Consider the following 14,989-nt stretch of genomic DNA (forward strand, 5'->3'; position numbering starts at 1 on the left):
CCATGCCCTCTGATTTTCTGACATCATTGTTTTGCTTCCATGCATGCCCATTGCAATTTCATGAGTCAGTAACATCTGTTAATTTTCACGGGACATGTTCCATAGGAATAGAAAACTATGTGCTCACATTTATCCATAAATTTCTAACAATTATGTCCCTCAAAAATTAACTAGCTAGCGCATAGAGGAGCAAAAGTTGTTGCTAGACTATTCATATGCTATTAAATTACCTTAAGCTCATTGAGTGGCTTCACGAGCAAGGAAAGGACACCGTCCAAGTTGGAGGAAGACGATGTGGATCCACGCCAAAGGCCACGGGTACTTAATTTCTTTGAAATCAAGACAATGAAGATTCATAATGCATGTGAACAACTGGATCAGAGTAGCTATAACTCTTTTAAATTTTAAAAATTAACTTGACTATAGTATATATAATATTGAAATGCAATGCACAGCGTAATCCTCGTACTGATCCACTTACGTACGAAGAGTAGCTGACGCCTTTAAACATCTCATGTGGATGATGATTCGAAGGAAAGGAGATGAAGCTCGGATAAAGGGGGACAGCTCTGGCCAATTTGCCAGAAATCAAACTTAGCTTAAAAAAAGTGGGAAAATACCATCTCCTCGAGCACTCCTACAGATTAATGATGATGAACTCAATGGTCAACCTCAGATGTATATAATAATGTACGAGGAATCATGTACAATCATCAGGTACAAAACGTTAGTAGAGTATTTGAACTTGACGGCAACGACGACGCAGTTGAAATGGACGATGAGCTCCAAAAGAACCGAAAGGCCACCCTAGCCGTGTGTTGACGACTACGTGACCCATTATTGCACGATCGCATCAGCACGTATATGTGAGTAATTAATTAATGTACCAATTTTTTTCTTACGAAGAATATACATATATAAACGTTAGAATTAGGGGAAAGCTAAACTATGCCCGAGCATTTTTTAGCTCCCCACACTCGAATTTTTGCTTCCCCTGTCTCTCCCTTCTTCTCTAGCTCCGGCGAGCCCTGACGAGCTTTTAGGGTTCGGGGTTGGGGGCGTACATGTCTCTGGTGAACCTAGAGGAAGCTCCAGGATGGTAGTATAGCGGGCAGTGGTTGCGGTAGAGATGACGGTGAGGCGGGGTGGTGGGGGCGCTGCCCGTCGGGGTAGCGATGGACCCCGGTTGGGAGGTGGAGGGGCGGGGGCGAGCATCAGCGACGAATTAGCGTGGGGCGGTCGAGACGGTGGCGGGGGCAACTGGCACCGGGGAGGGGCCAAATGGAGAAGGGGGAAGGAGGAGGAAGGGGCGGTGGAGGGAAGGCAGGCCTCGCCTCGCCGGCGCCGGCGAGGCTGCGGGGCGGGGGCGGCCGGCGACCTTGAGATGGAGGTGTCGGGCTGTTCGAGTGGATAAGGCTGACAAAGGAGAGGTGGGAGAAGATAAGAAAGATGATGGATCCATCGCAGCCGTTCATTGGGATCTAACGGTTTAAAATTTTGAGTTTGGGAGGGATCTTCTACACCCAAGTATGGTGTAGACAGCCCCTAGAATCACTGTGAACATAAGAACATTTGCATATTCATTATCGTTGCACTAGTCAAACTCCAAAACCTAATTTTAGTCGGCTAGCTAATTGTAGTACATGTTGCCAAGCTTAAACGGAAATGATGGAATGGCTTATTCCCGGCTCCCAGAAGAAAAAAATCGATCAGCCAATGCAACAAATTAAAGGCTGTTGATTCCTGCGAGGCTAGCTTGCTACTCCAATTACAGCCGGTGCACGCAATCGGTGTCCAGACGGCACCGGGGGCTGGCTGTCCCTTGCAAAAGACGGCCTCTATTATTGGCGCAGCAGCAGCTGGAGCCGGCGGCAGGTAGCAAGCACGGCCCCAGGTCAACTCGATCACAGCCTTCGACCAGCCGGCCGGCTCCCACAGGACACGCGTGCCCTCTTCCGGTGAACAGCGCCGCTCCATCATCGTCTCGCTTGAACGATCGATCCGCTAGCTCACTTTGGGCAGCAGCCACTGCATCAGAAATGATTTGTGCTAACGTGCTGGTGGGTAAAATTAGCACCCGCCAGCACAAAAGTGATCAGGATCGCCGGGCTAGTGCCCGCTAGCACAAATGGCTCTGTGTTGCCTGCGATCTAAGCGTCCGCCAGCACAAATGCCGCCTAGATAAAGCCACGAACAGTTTCTTCCCTAGCTAACCTTCCATTTGGAGCTTGCCCGAGAGAAGCTCGGGAAAAACTCCAAAAATACCAATCTAAGGAGGAAGATTTTGCTTTTATTTTCTTTGGAAGAGGTGGCTATAAAAGGTAAGTTTGTGCCATTCCAACCTTCTTTTTCAACTTCTATCCATCATTTCTAACTTTATTAGGTTGTCATCTAGATCAATACCTAGAAGAGGGAGGAGGGAAGAGAGAGAAAATAACTAGAGATGGATTATTTTTGAAAATAAAATTCTATGATCATATTATAACCATTACAATGCTATGTTTGTCATTTTAATGTAATATAGAATTGAGTTTGATTATATGTTTCCTAATTATTAATTATTACATTCGTAGTTTTAATTAATGAGTTGTTGAATTTAATATATAATTGAGTTTGATTTTTTTCCTTCTACTTATTAATCATTACATCCATGGTTTAATTAAGTTTCATTTAGGGTAATAGAATTATTTTTTATTATATTTCTTCTTACTACATCCATAATTTAATTGAGTTTATAGAATTGCGACCCATAGCTTATTAAATTAGTTAATATAACATAGAATTGTTGTCATAGATTGTTAAAGATGGATCATAGAGCATGAATGTATGGCATACAGAGACATTCGCATACATTCATGTCAGAGGTGTCAAAGTTGGTGGAGGCTGCGGAGAAGCACGCTCGCATTTGCAAGACAAAGCAAATAAGTTGTTCATGTTTTGACTGTAGCAACAATATTGTATGGGAGGATACTGATGTCATCAAGAGGCATTTTGATAAAGCGAGATTTTGTGGATGGATACACAATTTGGTCCCACCATGATGAGGTAGGAGGTACTTTCAACGACACAGATATCGATATTGGCTCTGATGAATTGGGTGGTGACGATGCAAACGAAAATGATCATGTTATGATGAAGGATGATTATGACCGTGGAGATCAAAATAGTGATCAAACATATACGCGTGTGGAACCACATGTGAACGAGGAACGTGATATTGATATGGAGGATATGTTGCGCCACATTGAACCGGAAGTGTCGCTAGAGAGTGCTAAAGGGTTAAAAAATTTCGAGACACTCAAGAAGGCAGCAAAGAACCGTATGTATGAGGGATGTGGGAAGGAGTGGATAGTGTTGCGTTTCGTCCTTCATCTTCTGATCCTAAAAGCTAAATTCGGCTGGTCAGACAATAATTTCACTGATCCCCTTACTCTGCTGGGCAAATTGCTTCCAAAGCCTAACTTTGTGCCAAAAAATACATACGAAGCAAATAAGATTATCAATCCATTAAAGATGCGTGTGCAAAGAATACACGCGTGCAGGAACCACTGCATATTGTATAGCGGTGAGTACGCAGCATTGGAAAAGTATCCAAATTGCAATGCTAGCCGTTACAAAAGTAATGCCGATTTCTGTGAAGACTGTGCTGGTTCCTCCATCGGGAATAAGAGGAAGAAAGGTGCAAAGAAAAGTGCTGGTGCTTAAGTACAGGACGAGTCCTGTATAGGTACTGATATGATGACTTAGCGTAGAGTCCGTACCTTGGTAATGTGGTACATGCCGGTGGTGGACCGTCTGAAGCGTTTATTCTCAAACCCAAAGACCGTGACAGTTATAAGAAGCGTGACCATTATAAGAAAAACCTTAAAGACAAAATGAGAGAAATCGCCAAATAAGAGTTCTTAGAGTTCTTGGCCAACCAGCATATAGCAACAGTAGTTGACCCGACAGTATTCGATGGTGAACGACAGGCAGAACCAACCAAGCTACTTGCCCAGACAAGATTCGTTGCTCCGAGTAGTGCTGGCTCCATTGCAATCGTGAGGTATCCTGTTGACGACATACAAGTGGATACACCATGCAGGTTGGTTATACCTTATGGAAGGAAACAAAATAATTTTCGAGAGGTCGCAACCGGCATGACAGCAACGGGTCTTGTGTTCCCAAAGGCACCCCACCAGAATACGTCTGGGTGCAAGTTATTACGGTGTTGGATAAGTCGTGCGAGATAGACATCCTAACTGATGAGGGGATTGAGGTTCTCGGTGATGCGATGAACCAGTACATACTGTGGCATTGCTGAGAATATCATTCTGAATGCATCGCCAGAAATCTCACGGCTGAGCCAAGAACTACCCCCTTTCAGATTCAAATGTTGACACGGAGCAGCCGACACTGTCACATGTCCAGGGATCTAACAATGAGGACGAGCAGCCAATGCTATCACCTATCCGAGAAACTCTCAATGAGGATGATGGGACATCAGCACTAGAAGGCGATGAACGGGTAGATGATTTAGAAGTTAATGATCCAACATCGGCTTCGCCAGGATCTCCACCTCCCAAGATGCCAGCGATACCTCGTATGGTCAGCACATATGAAAAGACTCTGTTGGCGCTAAAAGTCAACCGATTGACTCTCAGCGTCGGACACACGACCCGGGAGAATCTGCTTAGCTCCTGTTCGGTTGATCGCCCTGGTGCAGTTCACGCGACGTGCCAGCCAATCTGACCTGTTGATTGGCAAGGAAGAAACGTGTCAAATTCCAAGGGTTGCGATCGGCTAAGATTCCGATCTCGAGGTAGCGTATCAGCGAATCGACTGATTTGCTATAACAAGATAATTGGCTATGATACAGCCGATAACTACGCAGCGATTATAAAGAAAACTACTGGAGTAAACTAGATAATGCTACAGGAGCAACACTTGAAAATAGGTCTAATCGGCTATGCAAAAATAATAGATGAAGATAATGACAATCAAGCCGAAAGTTCTAATCTCAAGATGGATAACTGGTGATAAAACTAGAACGGCAGGTAAAACCTAGAATTCTAGTAAATATCGATAACTGGTGAATAAATCTAAACGAAACGACAGTGATGCGCCCGAAGTTAAAGCTCAGATATTACTCGATAAACGGAACTTACAGAATCGGCCGAAGATCGTGTCGATGCAGTCCTGCCAACCCGTACGAACTCGTGAAAGAAGAAAAGTATTGGCGAAGTCGCCGACTTGAAAGTAAAGTATGAGGAAATAGTAGATTGTTGTATTGATTTGATGTGTTGTTTACAGACCTCTAAAGGTGGCTATTTATAGCCTGTTACAACCAACTTCCTAACCGACTAGGATCTATCTCCAATTTTAAACAAAAACGAATATTTACGAGTACAACTCGTATCGGAGTTGGTTATTGCACTCCTGCGGGCCAATCCCCCTTCGTCTTCTCTTTCTGATCCACTTTAAGCCCATATTGGCCCAACTGCTCCAACCTTTCAATCGGCCGATCTCTACCAACTCTATCCATCAGAACACCGCAGCGCCAATCGGCCGATCTCCAACTGTAGCACCAATCGGCCGATTCTCAATAGTGACCTCTTATCTTGCCGCATCGGCCAATCCTTTCCTTATTGACGCCGATTCCATACGTGTCAAAATCTGACGTCAACAGACTCCATCAACAAATGTCGACAAGTTTTGAAATGTATTGAAGAAGAAGGCTTCATCTTCCGGTGAAAAATCTGTAACTCGCAGCGCCTCTCGGCAAAAGGAAAAGGACCAAAACCTCAATTTCTTTGCGTCAGATGATGTCCCAATGGATGAATATGGCAAACCATTCTTGTATCAGTGGGATTTGCTGGAGGGTCCATGGGAATTGAATAAGCTGCATGGATGGATCATGAATGCAATGAAGCAAGGCATTCGAGCTATCACCGCACATGTCCCAACTAAGGTTTTCCTTAGCGTTCTCTCGTACCAGATTGTGATTGATTTTGAGGATTTGTACGCCGTCGACAACACCTCGACGTGAATCTCATTTCCATATGGTGCTTGTAAGTCCACATGTACCGCATACATGAGTTTTAAATATATACATATTTTATTTCAAGTACCTGAGCAACCTATTCTACATGATGCATTGACACACGATAGGTTCAAGGTAGCGTACCTTGACCCAGCACGAATAAGTGAGCCAGAGCACAAGCTCAAAATGACGGAAACGATCAAAGTACAAATAGAAGCAGCAGAGACACAAGCGGAGAAAGATGCTATAAAAATAAAAGCCTACAGAGAAGAAATGCACAAAGTGTCCGTGTACATTACAAAAGTAATGAAGAAAAAGGCTAACAAGGATTATATCATGGCTAATTACGGTTTTGAGTAAGCTAGTTTCAATTACTATATATATATATATTAGGTGCTATTTAATACCATCTATAATATAAATTATTTTAATATAATGTAGAGACCACTGGATTTGCATCATTATTTTACCCAAGCTAGGAGAAGCAGTGGTCCTCGACTTAGCCAGCTATCATAGACATAGGTATAAGGATTTCATAGGCATTATACAAAAGTAAGATATTCTGTGGCAGTACTTAAATGCATGTTGACATTCTATGCACCTAAGTTGTATTACTAACTCTTCTCTTTATATCCTCAATGTGCGTACAAGCTTTACACACTAAAAGGCGGGGTCCACAATCCAAAAAGAACAAAAGCTATGAAAATAATATATCATAGATTGTAAGAATATAAAAACTTGATTTTTTTTCATATAATGTAGACTTGTCATTAATAACAAATCATCATTTTTCTATTTGTTTGCAGTGCCACAAGTAACCTCCCGGCTCTGTACTATGCAGATATTACGTGTGCGAGTTCATTAGAAATAATGGGAGGTACCGGACGAACCCTGAAGACATAAATCTTTTATACACTACCATGTCCTAACTTCCTAATTTACTGTATACCTGCAAATGCCTACCATCGATAGTAACTATAGCAAGATCGAAGACAAACAAATCGACAACATTTGTATGGACATGGCGAGGTTCATCCTACGCGAGATTTGTCATGAGGATGGAGCATTCTTTGATAAAGATGGCGTGTTGATGGCGGATGAGTGCACGAATCTTCGTAGATGAGCATAGTAGTTTTAATATTAGCATGGCAAAGAATAGCTCTATTCCAAATGTTGGATTTTTAATAATGTGAATTATATGTTATGTACGATGCAGTTTTTAATAATGTGAATTATTTATTATTCAAGTTTGTTGTTACGTGGTTGGAGATATATATTTCAATTTGACGGCTAAAAACTGGCGGGAAATAAAAATTATAAATAACTCACGGGAAATAATATATTGAATGAGAAAATACATATTCCTGGTGGACGGCATAAGCACCGGCCAGCACAGAAACCATCTGTGTTGATGGGTGATCTAACCACACCGTCAGCATAGAAAGCATCTGTGCTGTCGGGTGGCTAACGTCGCCCGCCAGCAAAGAGCGGTCTGTGCTGCCAGGTGAGCACCCGCCAGCACAGACCGTATTTATGCTAACTCAAGATTGCTTGCAGGTGCGATACCCACCAGCACATACATGTCCTAGCTACCAACACAAATGCTTTCTGGCACAGTGAGCAGCAGCAGCTAACCACCGTGCACTGCAGGCTGCGGGCATGGGCCTGCCGTCGTCGTCGTCGCGTTGGTCCCCCATCGAGGAAGATAGGAGAGCTGGCCGCCGGGGCCCCGGGAAAGTGATGATCTGGGCCATAGGCCACTAGCATCACTACGTGTGATCTCTCTGTGTGCTTCGCTCACTGGGTCGATCGATCACTGCAGCTCAGCGCTGTAGTACTTGCAGGGACGGGGCCGCACCACTTGCAAGTACTACTCGCCCTGGACGGCAGGCGCGCGGCAGCTAGTAGCGTCCTTTTGCGCACGCGGCCCTTGTCCGGCCGGGCGGGGAAGAAGTCTCGCGAGCGTGGGGCGGCACGCAACTCGCAACGGCGGCCCCGGCCGGCCGGCCGGCCCGACCCCGGTGCGAGAAAAAAGGTGGACAAACTAACCAAAAGGCGCGTGGAACCCCGTGCGCGCGCGGCCGGCCGGCGCCCCGGCCAACCGTGCCGACGCTGGCGAGCCTAACCAATGGTCCAGTGCCCGTGGGCCGTGGGCCCGTGGCAGATGGCGCGCGGCATGCGTCGTAGAAACTAGAGGACGGGAAGCGCACACGAGAGACGAGACTGGCAGGAGCCAACAGGTTTGGTCTGGTTGTGTAGTTGTGTACGTGTGCACGCCAGGGCGTGCCGCATGCAGCTAGCGTAGGGCATGTGTTAGATGACGGGTCGCTCTCCGATCCCGCAACCTAGAGCTAGCTACAGCTCGCCACTCTCCGATCCCGCCGGCTAATGGCGCATGTGCCGATGATCTCCGGCTCGCGAGGACGCATGCTCCGATGTGTGATCGATACGATAGATCCCCTGGCATTGATCGGCCTGCCGGTCGGTACGTCTCCGTCCTGCTGCCGCTGCGGTCCATCCATGGCTCGGCGCGGCGCGGCGCGGCGCGTGATTTAATTGCCAGGAGGAGGCGCATGCGCATGCACGGGGGATGGTCCTGCTCCTGCCGCCCGCGCCCGCGCTATACCTAGCTTTGGTGGTTCCCCATCATCGGTCCACCGGCTTCGGCTAGCTTGATGGTTGATGGAGGGAGGAGGTGTCCGTCCTGTACCGCGAGCGCGAGCCCCAGCCCCCCGGCCGCCGAAGAGCATGTGCCCGGGCCTCCTGGACTCGTGGGGATCGTCGGAGGCTCGTCGTCGCGTTTCTTCTCGTCTCAGGCTCTCGGCCGGCGCCTGAAACGGCCGGCCTGATCGATCGGATCGGAGACGACGACACTACTGTACGTGCGCGGGCCCGGCCTCGGTCGACAGGGACGTGCCATCTGATGACAACGACGACACACGGAGTAAGATTGGCTCTGTTCCAAGTTGCATATATGGATCGGATGTTGCAGCAAAAAGGTGCCCACACTGCACTGCACCTAGCTAGCTACAGTTTGGCCTCTCATCTCTAACTAACAACTCGGCCGCGCCCGCTGGTGAATCACAGACAGTCTACATGCTCCACATTATTGGTGATCCATGGATCAGGATCATGTCGCGCTCGGCTCGCATATGATCGAAACGGAGTTCACTGTCCCACTCTGGTTGCTAGCTGCTCCCTCCGTCCCGGATTACTATTCATTTTAGTATTCATTTTAGTTTTTTAGATGCATAATTTTTTACTTTTGCTATGTATATCTAGGTCTATATCAAAAGCTATGTATCTAAAAAACCAAAACGAATAATAATTTAGGATGGAGGGGTACCTAGGGATTCATAGGTCACAATATCTAGGAATGATCGATAGATCACGAGTCAGCACTACGATCGAGTGCTCATCGGCACACACATGATCATCTGGCTAGGTAAAGCTTGTCAGGTTCATCCAATAAGTGGCCAGACTACTGATGGTTCTTCACAGATACATGAGTGCCTCCCGGCCGGTACGGTACGGTGTCTGGACCATCCGGGTAATCGCCGATCGATCGAGAGAGCACACTGACACACATGCCTGCAAACTGGCCTGCCGGATCCTCCTCCTCGACGACAACGTCCGGGCACAGTAACGCGCACGTTGCTGCAGCAAGCCCACATGGCCACATGCGCGTACGTGCGAGCTAGGCTGGCCAAAGCCTTCGCTTGTTCGTGCGCGCACACAGATCGATCCATCGATCCATCGAGCGGCAGGACACACAGCAGCCAGTACAGCAACAACTTCGTCGCTGATTGGCATCATTGCGAACAAGAAAGTGCACTGGTGAGGCCTTTCCAAAAGCTCATCTGAATGATACACACTGATGGTAGATTTTTATACACCTGCAGCAGTTTATCACTCATTAGCGGGAGTACTAAGCCGTAGCAAAGTTGTGTGCTTGTGCACATTTAAGTAAGCTTAGCAGCTTTCCATCCTTAAAATTTTCTTTTGGCAAAACATTGTCAGCAGCAGCCAGTTCATCAGCCGTCCCTGCTGCTGCTGCTGCCCATGTGTGTGTCCATGTACATTCTTCAGGTCCGATGAGATGAACTATTTTGCATTGGACGACCCTTTTGATCAGTGTTGTCTTTACAGCCGATCCATCCATTTCCTAAGTTCTCCCGTGCACACAAAAGGCCATACACTTCCTGCAATATTTTACTACTGCTTTAATTCGGATTATTTTGTGCTATTTGGGTGGCCCTTGGATATCCTCAGGGGACTGCTACTGAATTCTCTAACAACATGTTCAGCAGCAATAATCTAGAGGGAGCTACTGCCTACATTGTACTTAGGTTTATGATGGTACTCAACTAGCTGCTAAACAATGGATTGACGGGCCAATAAGGAGCTCTTGATATGCAAATGTGTTTTTGTAATCAACATGTGGGCACCCTACTATAGTACAATTGCTTATGTGGATCACAAGGGCTACGTCCGGTTGATCTCTGCTGTTGCATACGCATGTATTCATGCGCTGTCCCAACATTGTTTAACCCTCTGACAAAAGCTAATGCCTTCTTGCATTGTGCCCCTGACAAGTTTTATAAAAAAAAGTTGCAGATGTAATGTGAGTACTCCATGCACGGCCTTTGTTGGAACTCGGTGGAATCTCCCTCGCACCTTTTCTGAACATGCTCCTTTGGATGAAACAGGCTAAGGTATTGGTGCACATAAACTAACTCAACCCTAACCGAGGTAGCACAGCTACAGGCTACTGCAAAGTGAATGAAGCAGCTGATCAATACAATCAGCTGGGATTTCTAGTCTACTCTAGAAAAGAGAGATGTAGATGGTAGTTTCAACAGCACTACCTGTTGTATATAACATTTCAGGACAAGTGGACAAGGGCAAATAGCAGAGATGGCGACAAGAAGAAACAACAAAAGTTCACGTTCGCTTAGCACCTACCTTACAGCAGCGTTATTACTACAGAAAACACTATCCCCAACAGAAGTTTTCTTTTTGATGAAGCGATGATGATGAGATGTGGTAATTCCATCAATAGTTAAAAAAAAGAAAGCAACAAAGCAATGCAAATAAATTTCATTATTTTTTATTAACCATAATTAGCAGTAGGGTAATATGCATGGCTAGCCACTAGCTCCAAGTTGTCTCCTGATCAGGAATCCAGGGTGGCTCCAGTGTGCCGGGCCAAGCAGGTCGTGTGCATGCTCCTGCATGCTCTTGCATTATCAGCAGCTCTTTCCTGTTGTTGAGAGGGATGGCTTACTTGAAAGGTACATTTACTTTTAATCCTGCTAATGGCAGTGAGCCCTTGTACTTGTGGATGCAATTATGAGAATAATTCAACACACAACAAGGACAGTGGTTTTTTATAGATAAGGTGCATGCATGTGAGCCAGCATGCACGCTCCACACCGACAAACGCATTGTTCACTGAGAGTGAATGGTTTGTCTGATTTGTCCTGCATTATTCATAACCACTTTAATTTGGCTAGCGTAATCATTTGGATTCTTTTTTTATTCGAGAACTATTCTCTCGCTTTTTTTTTCCCTAAAAAACAAGGAATGATTCAGTTTCAGGAACTATTCTCTGCTTAGGACAGCTGGTAATTCAGTTACTTTAAGTGCATTTTTCATACTCCCAATGTCCCCAAATATAATTATTTCTGAGTTTTTCCTAAGTCAAACTATCATTTGATCAAATTTATAGCTAACAACATTAACACCTACTACCATGTCAAATAATTAATTTGGTGCAACTTAGGATAGTTTAACTTAGGACAAATTCAGAAATCCTTATACTTTGGGATGAATGGAGTATGTACTAGAACATTATTTCTTCTAAAAATATTAAGGTGATGCATAATAATGTAAATCACTACATTTTTTGTGATTAGTTGTTAAAGTATGAGCAAATGCTGAAAAAACTGAAAAATGTGCCATTTACTATGTCAGTAACAAAAAGAATATACGTTCAAGTAGGAGATTTATTTCAGGATTTAACCGGCACTATTCTTTCAGTGGCCCAATTGTTCTCTCTGCCTACTTACCAACCTTTGCCTTGCTTAGGGCTACACTCTACGTTCCAATGTAGCATTTGTATTGGTCCCTTATTAGAGATATGAAATTAGTTGGTTTCAAGTACTAAAAAAACTATAGCAAACCCGGTGAAAAGTAGGGCGGCATGCATGACACTTTCTTGACTCTTCCACACATTTTCCCCGCTTAGCATGGTTCCGTGCCAAAAATAAAAAAGGACAAATGATTAACCCTGACAAATCACTGATCGGTACAGGTTATAGCTAAAAATGTTGCACGCACATGACACGGACATATCTGGGCGTCCAGTGTCTAATCACTCACAAGTTGCATTGGAAACCACTCTTTTCTTACATACAAGTGCATGTCATCTCCACGCTGTATAAAATAGGGCGAAACAATTCTGAGGTCACCACGTTTGCAGCAGACATCATCACATCGTCGTGCATGCTTTTTCCCAAAAAATTTCTCATCTCTTCAGTACATAATTCGAAGAGGAAAAAAATCGGTAGGATGGATGCAAATTAAATGCTCCCAATATTCATCGTTCCAAATGCTAAAAAAATACCACTGGACGTTCAAATAAGGGTGAAAAAAGAAAGAAGCAAAAAAAAAATTAAGAATTGACGAAGAATCCTCCGTGACGATCAAGTTAGCACGGTCACCACGAGCATGCCGTTGTCCGCCTTTACTTTGGCCGCGTCTGCATGCCCGCCTTTGACGTCGGCGACGACGACCGTGACGCCGCCGCCGCCGGTCGTCAGGTCGCGCGCGCGGGCGGCCTGCTCGGCCCAGTCGGTGCGCTGCACGGCGTGCAGCATCAGCGCCGCGCACACCAGCTGCGCGGCGAGCATGCCAACCCACATGCCGGGGAAGTCGAGCCGCGCGGGCCAGAACGCCAGCGCGAGCGCCGCGGGCATGCCGACGCCGTAGAAGGCGGAGACGTTGATCCTCGCCGCCTCCCCGGGTCGCGCGCTGCCGCGGAGCACGCCGCACCCGGCCGTCTGCGGGCAGTTGCCGAGCTCCGCCGCGCCGAGGATGGGCAGCGCCACCGACGCCAGCCGCAGGACGGCGGCGTCGGCGGTGAACATCCGCGCCCACACCCCCCTCACGGACGCCGCGAACGCGCACGCCACGATGCCCAGCGCCGCGCCGCCGCAGAGGCCAACGCGGGCCGCGAGGCGCGCCCGCTCCGGCCTCCCCGCGCCGAGCTCGTGGCCGACGCGCGTGGACATGGCGCAGCTGAGGGAGTGCGGGAAGATGTAGAGCAGCGACGTGGTCTGGATCAGGATCCCCATCGCCGCCACCGCCGCCTTGGGGTCGGCGAGGAAGCCGCAGAGGAGCACCATGATCTCGTACCACCACCACTCCAGGCACACCGACATGCAGCTGTGCACGGAGAGCCTCAGCAGGCACCCCCACTCGACGGCGCCATCCTCGGCCGCCGGCGTCGTCGCTTTGCCGTCGCCGTCGCCATGCATTAGACCGGAGAGGTAGACGTAGGCGGCGAGGAACAGCAGGAGATTGAGGTTGGCGCAGACGGCTCCGAGCGCGACGCCGCGTATCCCCAGGCGGAGGCTGTGCACGAGGAGGCAGTTGATGGGGACGTGGAGCGCGAGCGCGGCGGCGGCGGCGTACGTGAGTGGGAGCGTGACGGACTGGGCGCGGAGGTAGACGCGTAGCGGGTGGAGGAAGGACTGCACGGCGAGGTCCGGGAGCGAGCAGAGGATGAAGTCGTAGGCGGCGGCGGCAATGTCGGGGTCCTGTCCGGCGGCGACGAGCACGCGGCGCATGGCGAGCCAGAGCAGGGCGATGGGAACGGACGCGGCCAGGAGCAGCGCAACGGTGCGGCGGAGCGCGGCTGCGAGGACGGAGGTGCGGCCGGCGCCGAACGCCTGGCCGCACACGGGGTCCATCCCGGCGGCGAGGCCGGAGAGCACGGAGTAGCCGGTGATGTTGGCGAAGCCGAGCGCGAGGGAGCCGCCGGCGAGGGGCAGGCGGCCGAGCCTGCCGAGGAAGAGCATGGACACGAGGGAGCGCATGTACATGAGCAGCCCCGCGCCGACCATGGGCGCGGCGAGGCGGAGGATGGACGCCGCCTCGGTAGCAGCGGCGCCTCCGCCTCCGCCGTCGCCGCGCCGCGCCGGCCTCGGCCGGTCACCCAGCGCGGGGCAGGCCTTGGTTGGCGGGAGCAGGAGCTGGTGGTGGCATTGTGTCGGCTCGGAGCACTGGCACATTGCTCCGATATGATCCGCCCCGTGCGTTGTGCTCGCTGTTTCGGGCAACGCGCTGATGTTGGATTGCCGTTGCGAGGTGAGCGAAGCGAGCGAGCGAGCGATCGAGCAGGGGGGAGTGATGGAGAGGGAGTTAGGGAATTGGACGTATATATAACGGCCGTGCTGACATCTGTTTGAAAATTTTGGGCCCTGGGCCCACCGCATGACTTTTCTTTATAAAAAAATATTTTTTTCCTTTACCCTCTAATAAAATACTCTTGTATATATATTTTCCCCGTTGGATTCGACGTGTGTTAATCTATTCATTTTATTGCTGTTAAAAGGGAAGCTGCTGCCTCTCTGCATCAGGACAAAATGCATGGACTCGACTCCAATGGCCCCTTTCCTCTGCAAAAAGCCACTTCAATCCGTCGTTAACTCCTCTCTGATAATGCCACCTGCTCGTGCTCAAGGGTCTCTAGCGATGCCACCTGCTGAGCTAAAATCATCGGTGGCCAGGCCACTACAGTCAAGCAATGAGATGAGCCGATGACTGTTGTTGGCCAGGCCATTTTGTAGCCTCACCGTTGTTGAAAGGGTATATGAATTATCCATTTGTCGCTTGTAGTATTTTTTTTCTCGAATACGTAGGAGAACTGCAAATCTTTATATTAAGAAGAAGATATGAAGT

General features: G+C 48.1%; 1 protein-coding gene across 1 annotated transcript; it reads right to left on the minus strand.

Annotated features, from left to right (window-relative positions):
* Nucleotides 1–12,395: 12,395 nt before the first annotated feature.
* On the minus strand, nt 12,396–14,422 carry LOC101759786 (protein DETOXIFICATION 49). Its single transcript, XM_004974023.4, has one exon. It carries the CDS (start codon nt 14,317–14,319, stop codon nt 12,730–12,732), a length of 1,590 nt encoding a protein of 529 aa, XP_004974080.1. The 5' UTR covers nt 14,320–14,422; the 3' UTR covers nt 12,396–12,729.
* Between the last annotated feature and the right edge of the window lie 567 nt (nt 14,423–14,989).

Source organism: Setaria italica, chromosome VI, assembly GCF_000263155.2.
Source record: "Setaria italica strain Yugu1 chromosome VI, Setaria_italica_v2.0, whole genome shotgun sequence".
Classification (NCBI taxonomy): Eukaryota; Viridiplantae; Streptophyta; class Magnoliopsida; order Poales; family Poaceae; genus Setaria; species Setaria italica.

Bases quoted from the DNA above. Each gene is read 5' to 3' on its own strand.
- LOC101759786 (XM_004974023.4), bottom strand. From the start codon at position 14,319: ATGTGCCAGTGCTCCGAGCCGACACAATGCCACCACCAGCTCCTGCTC.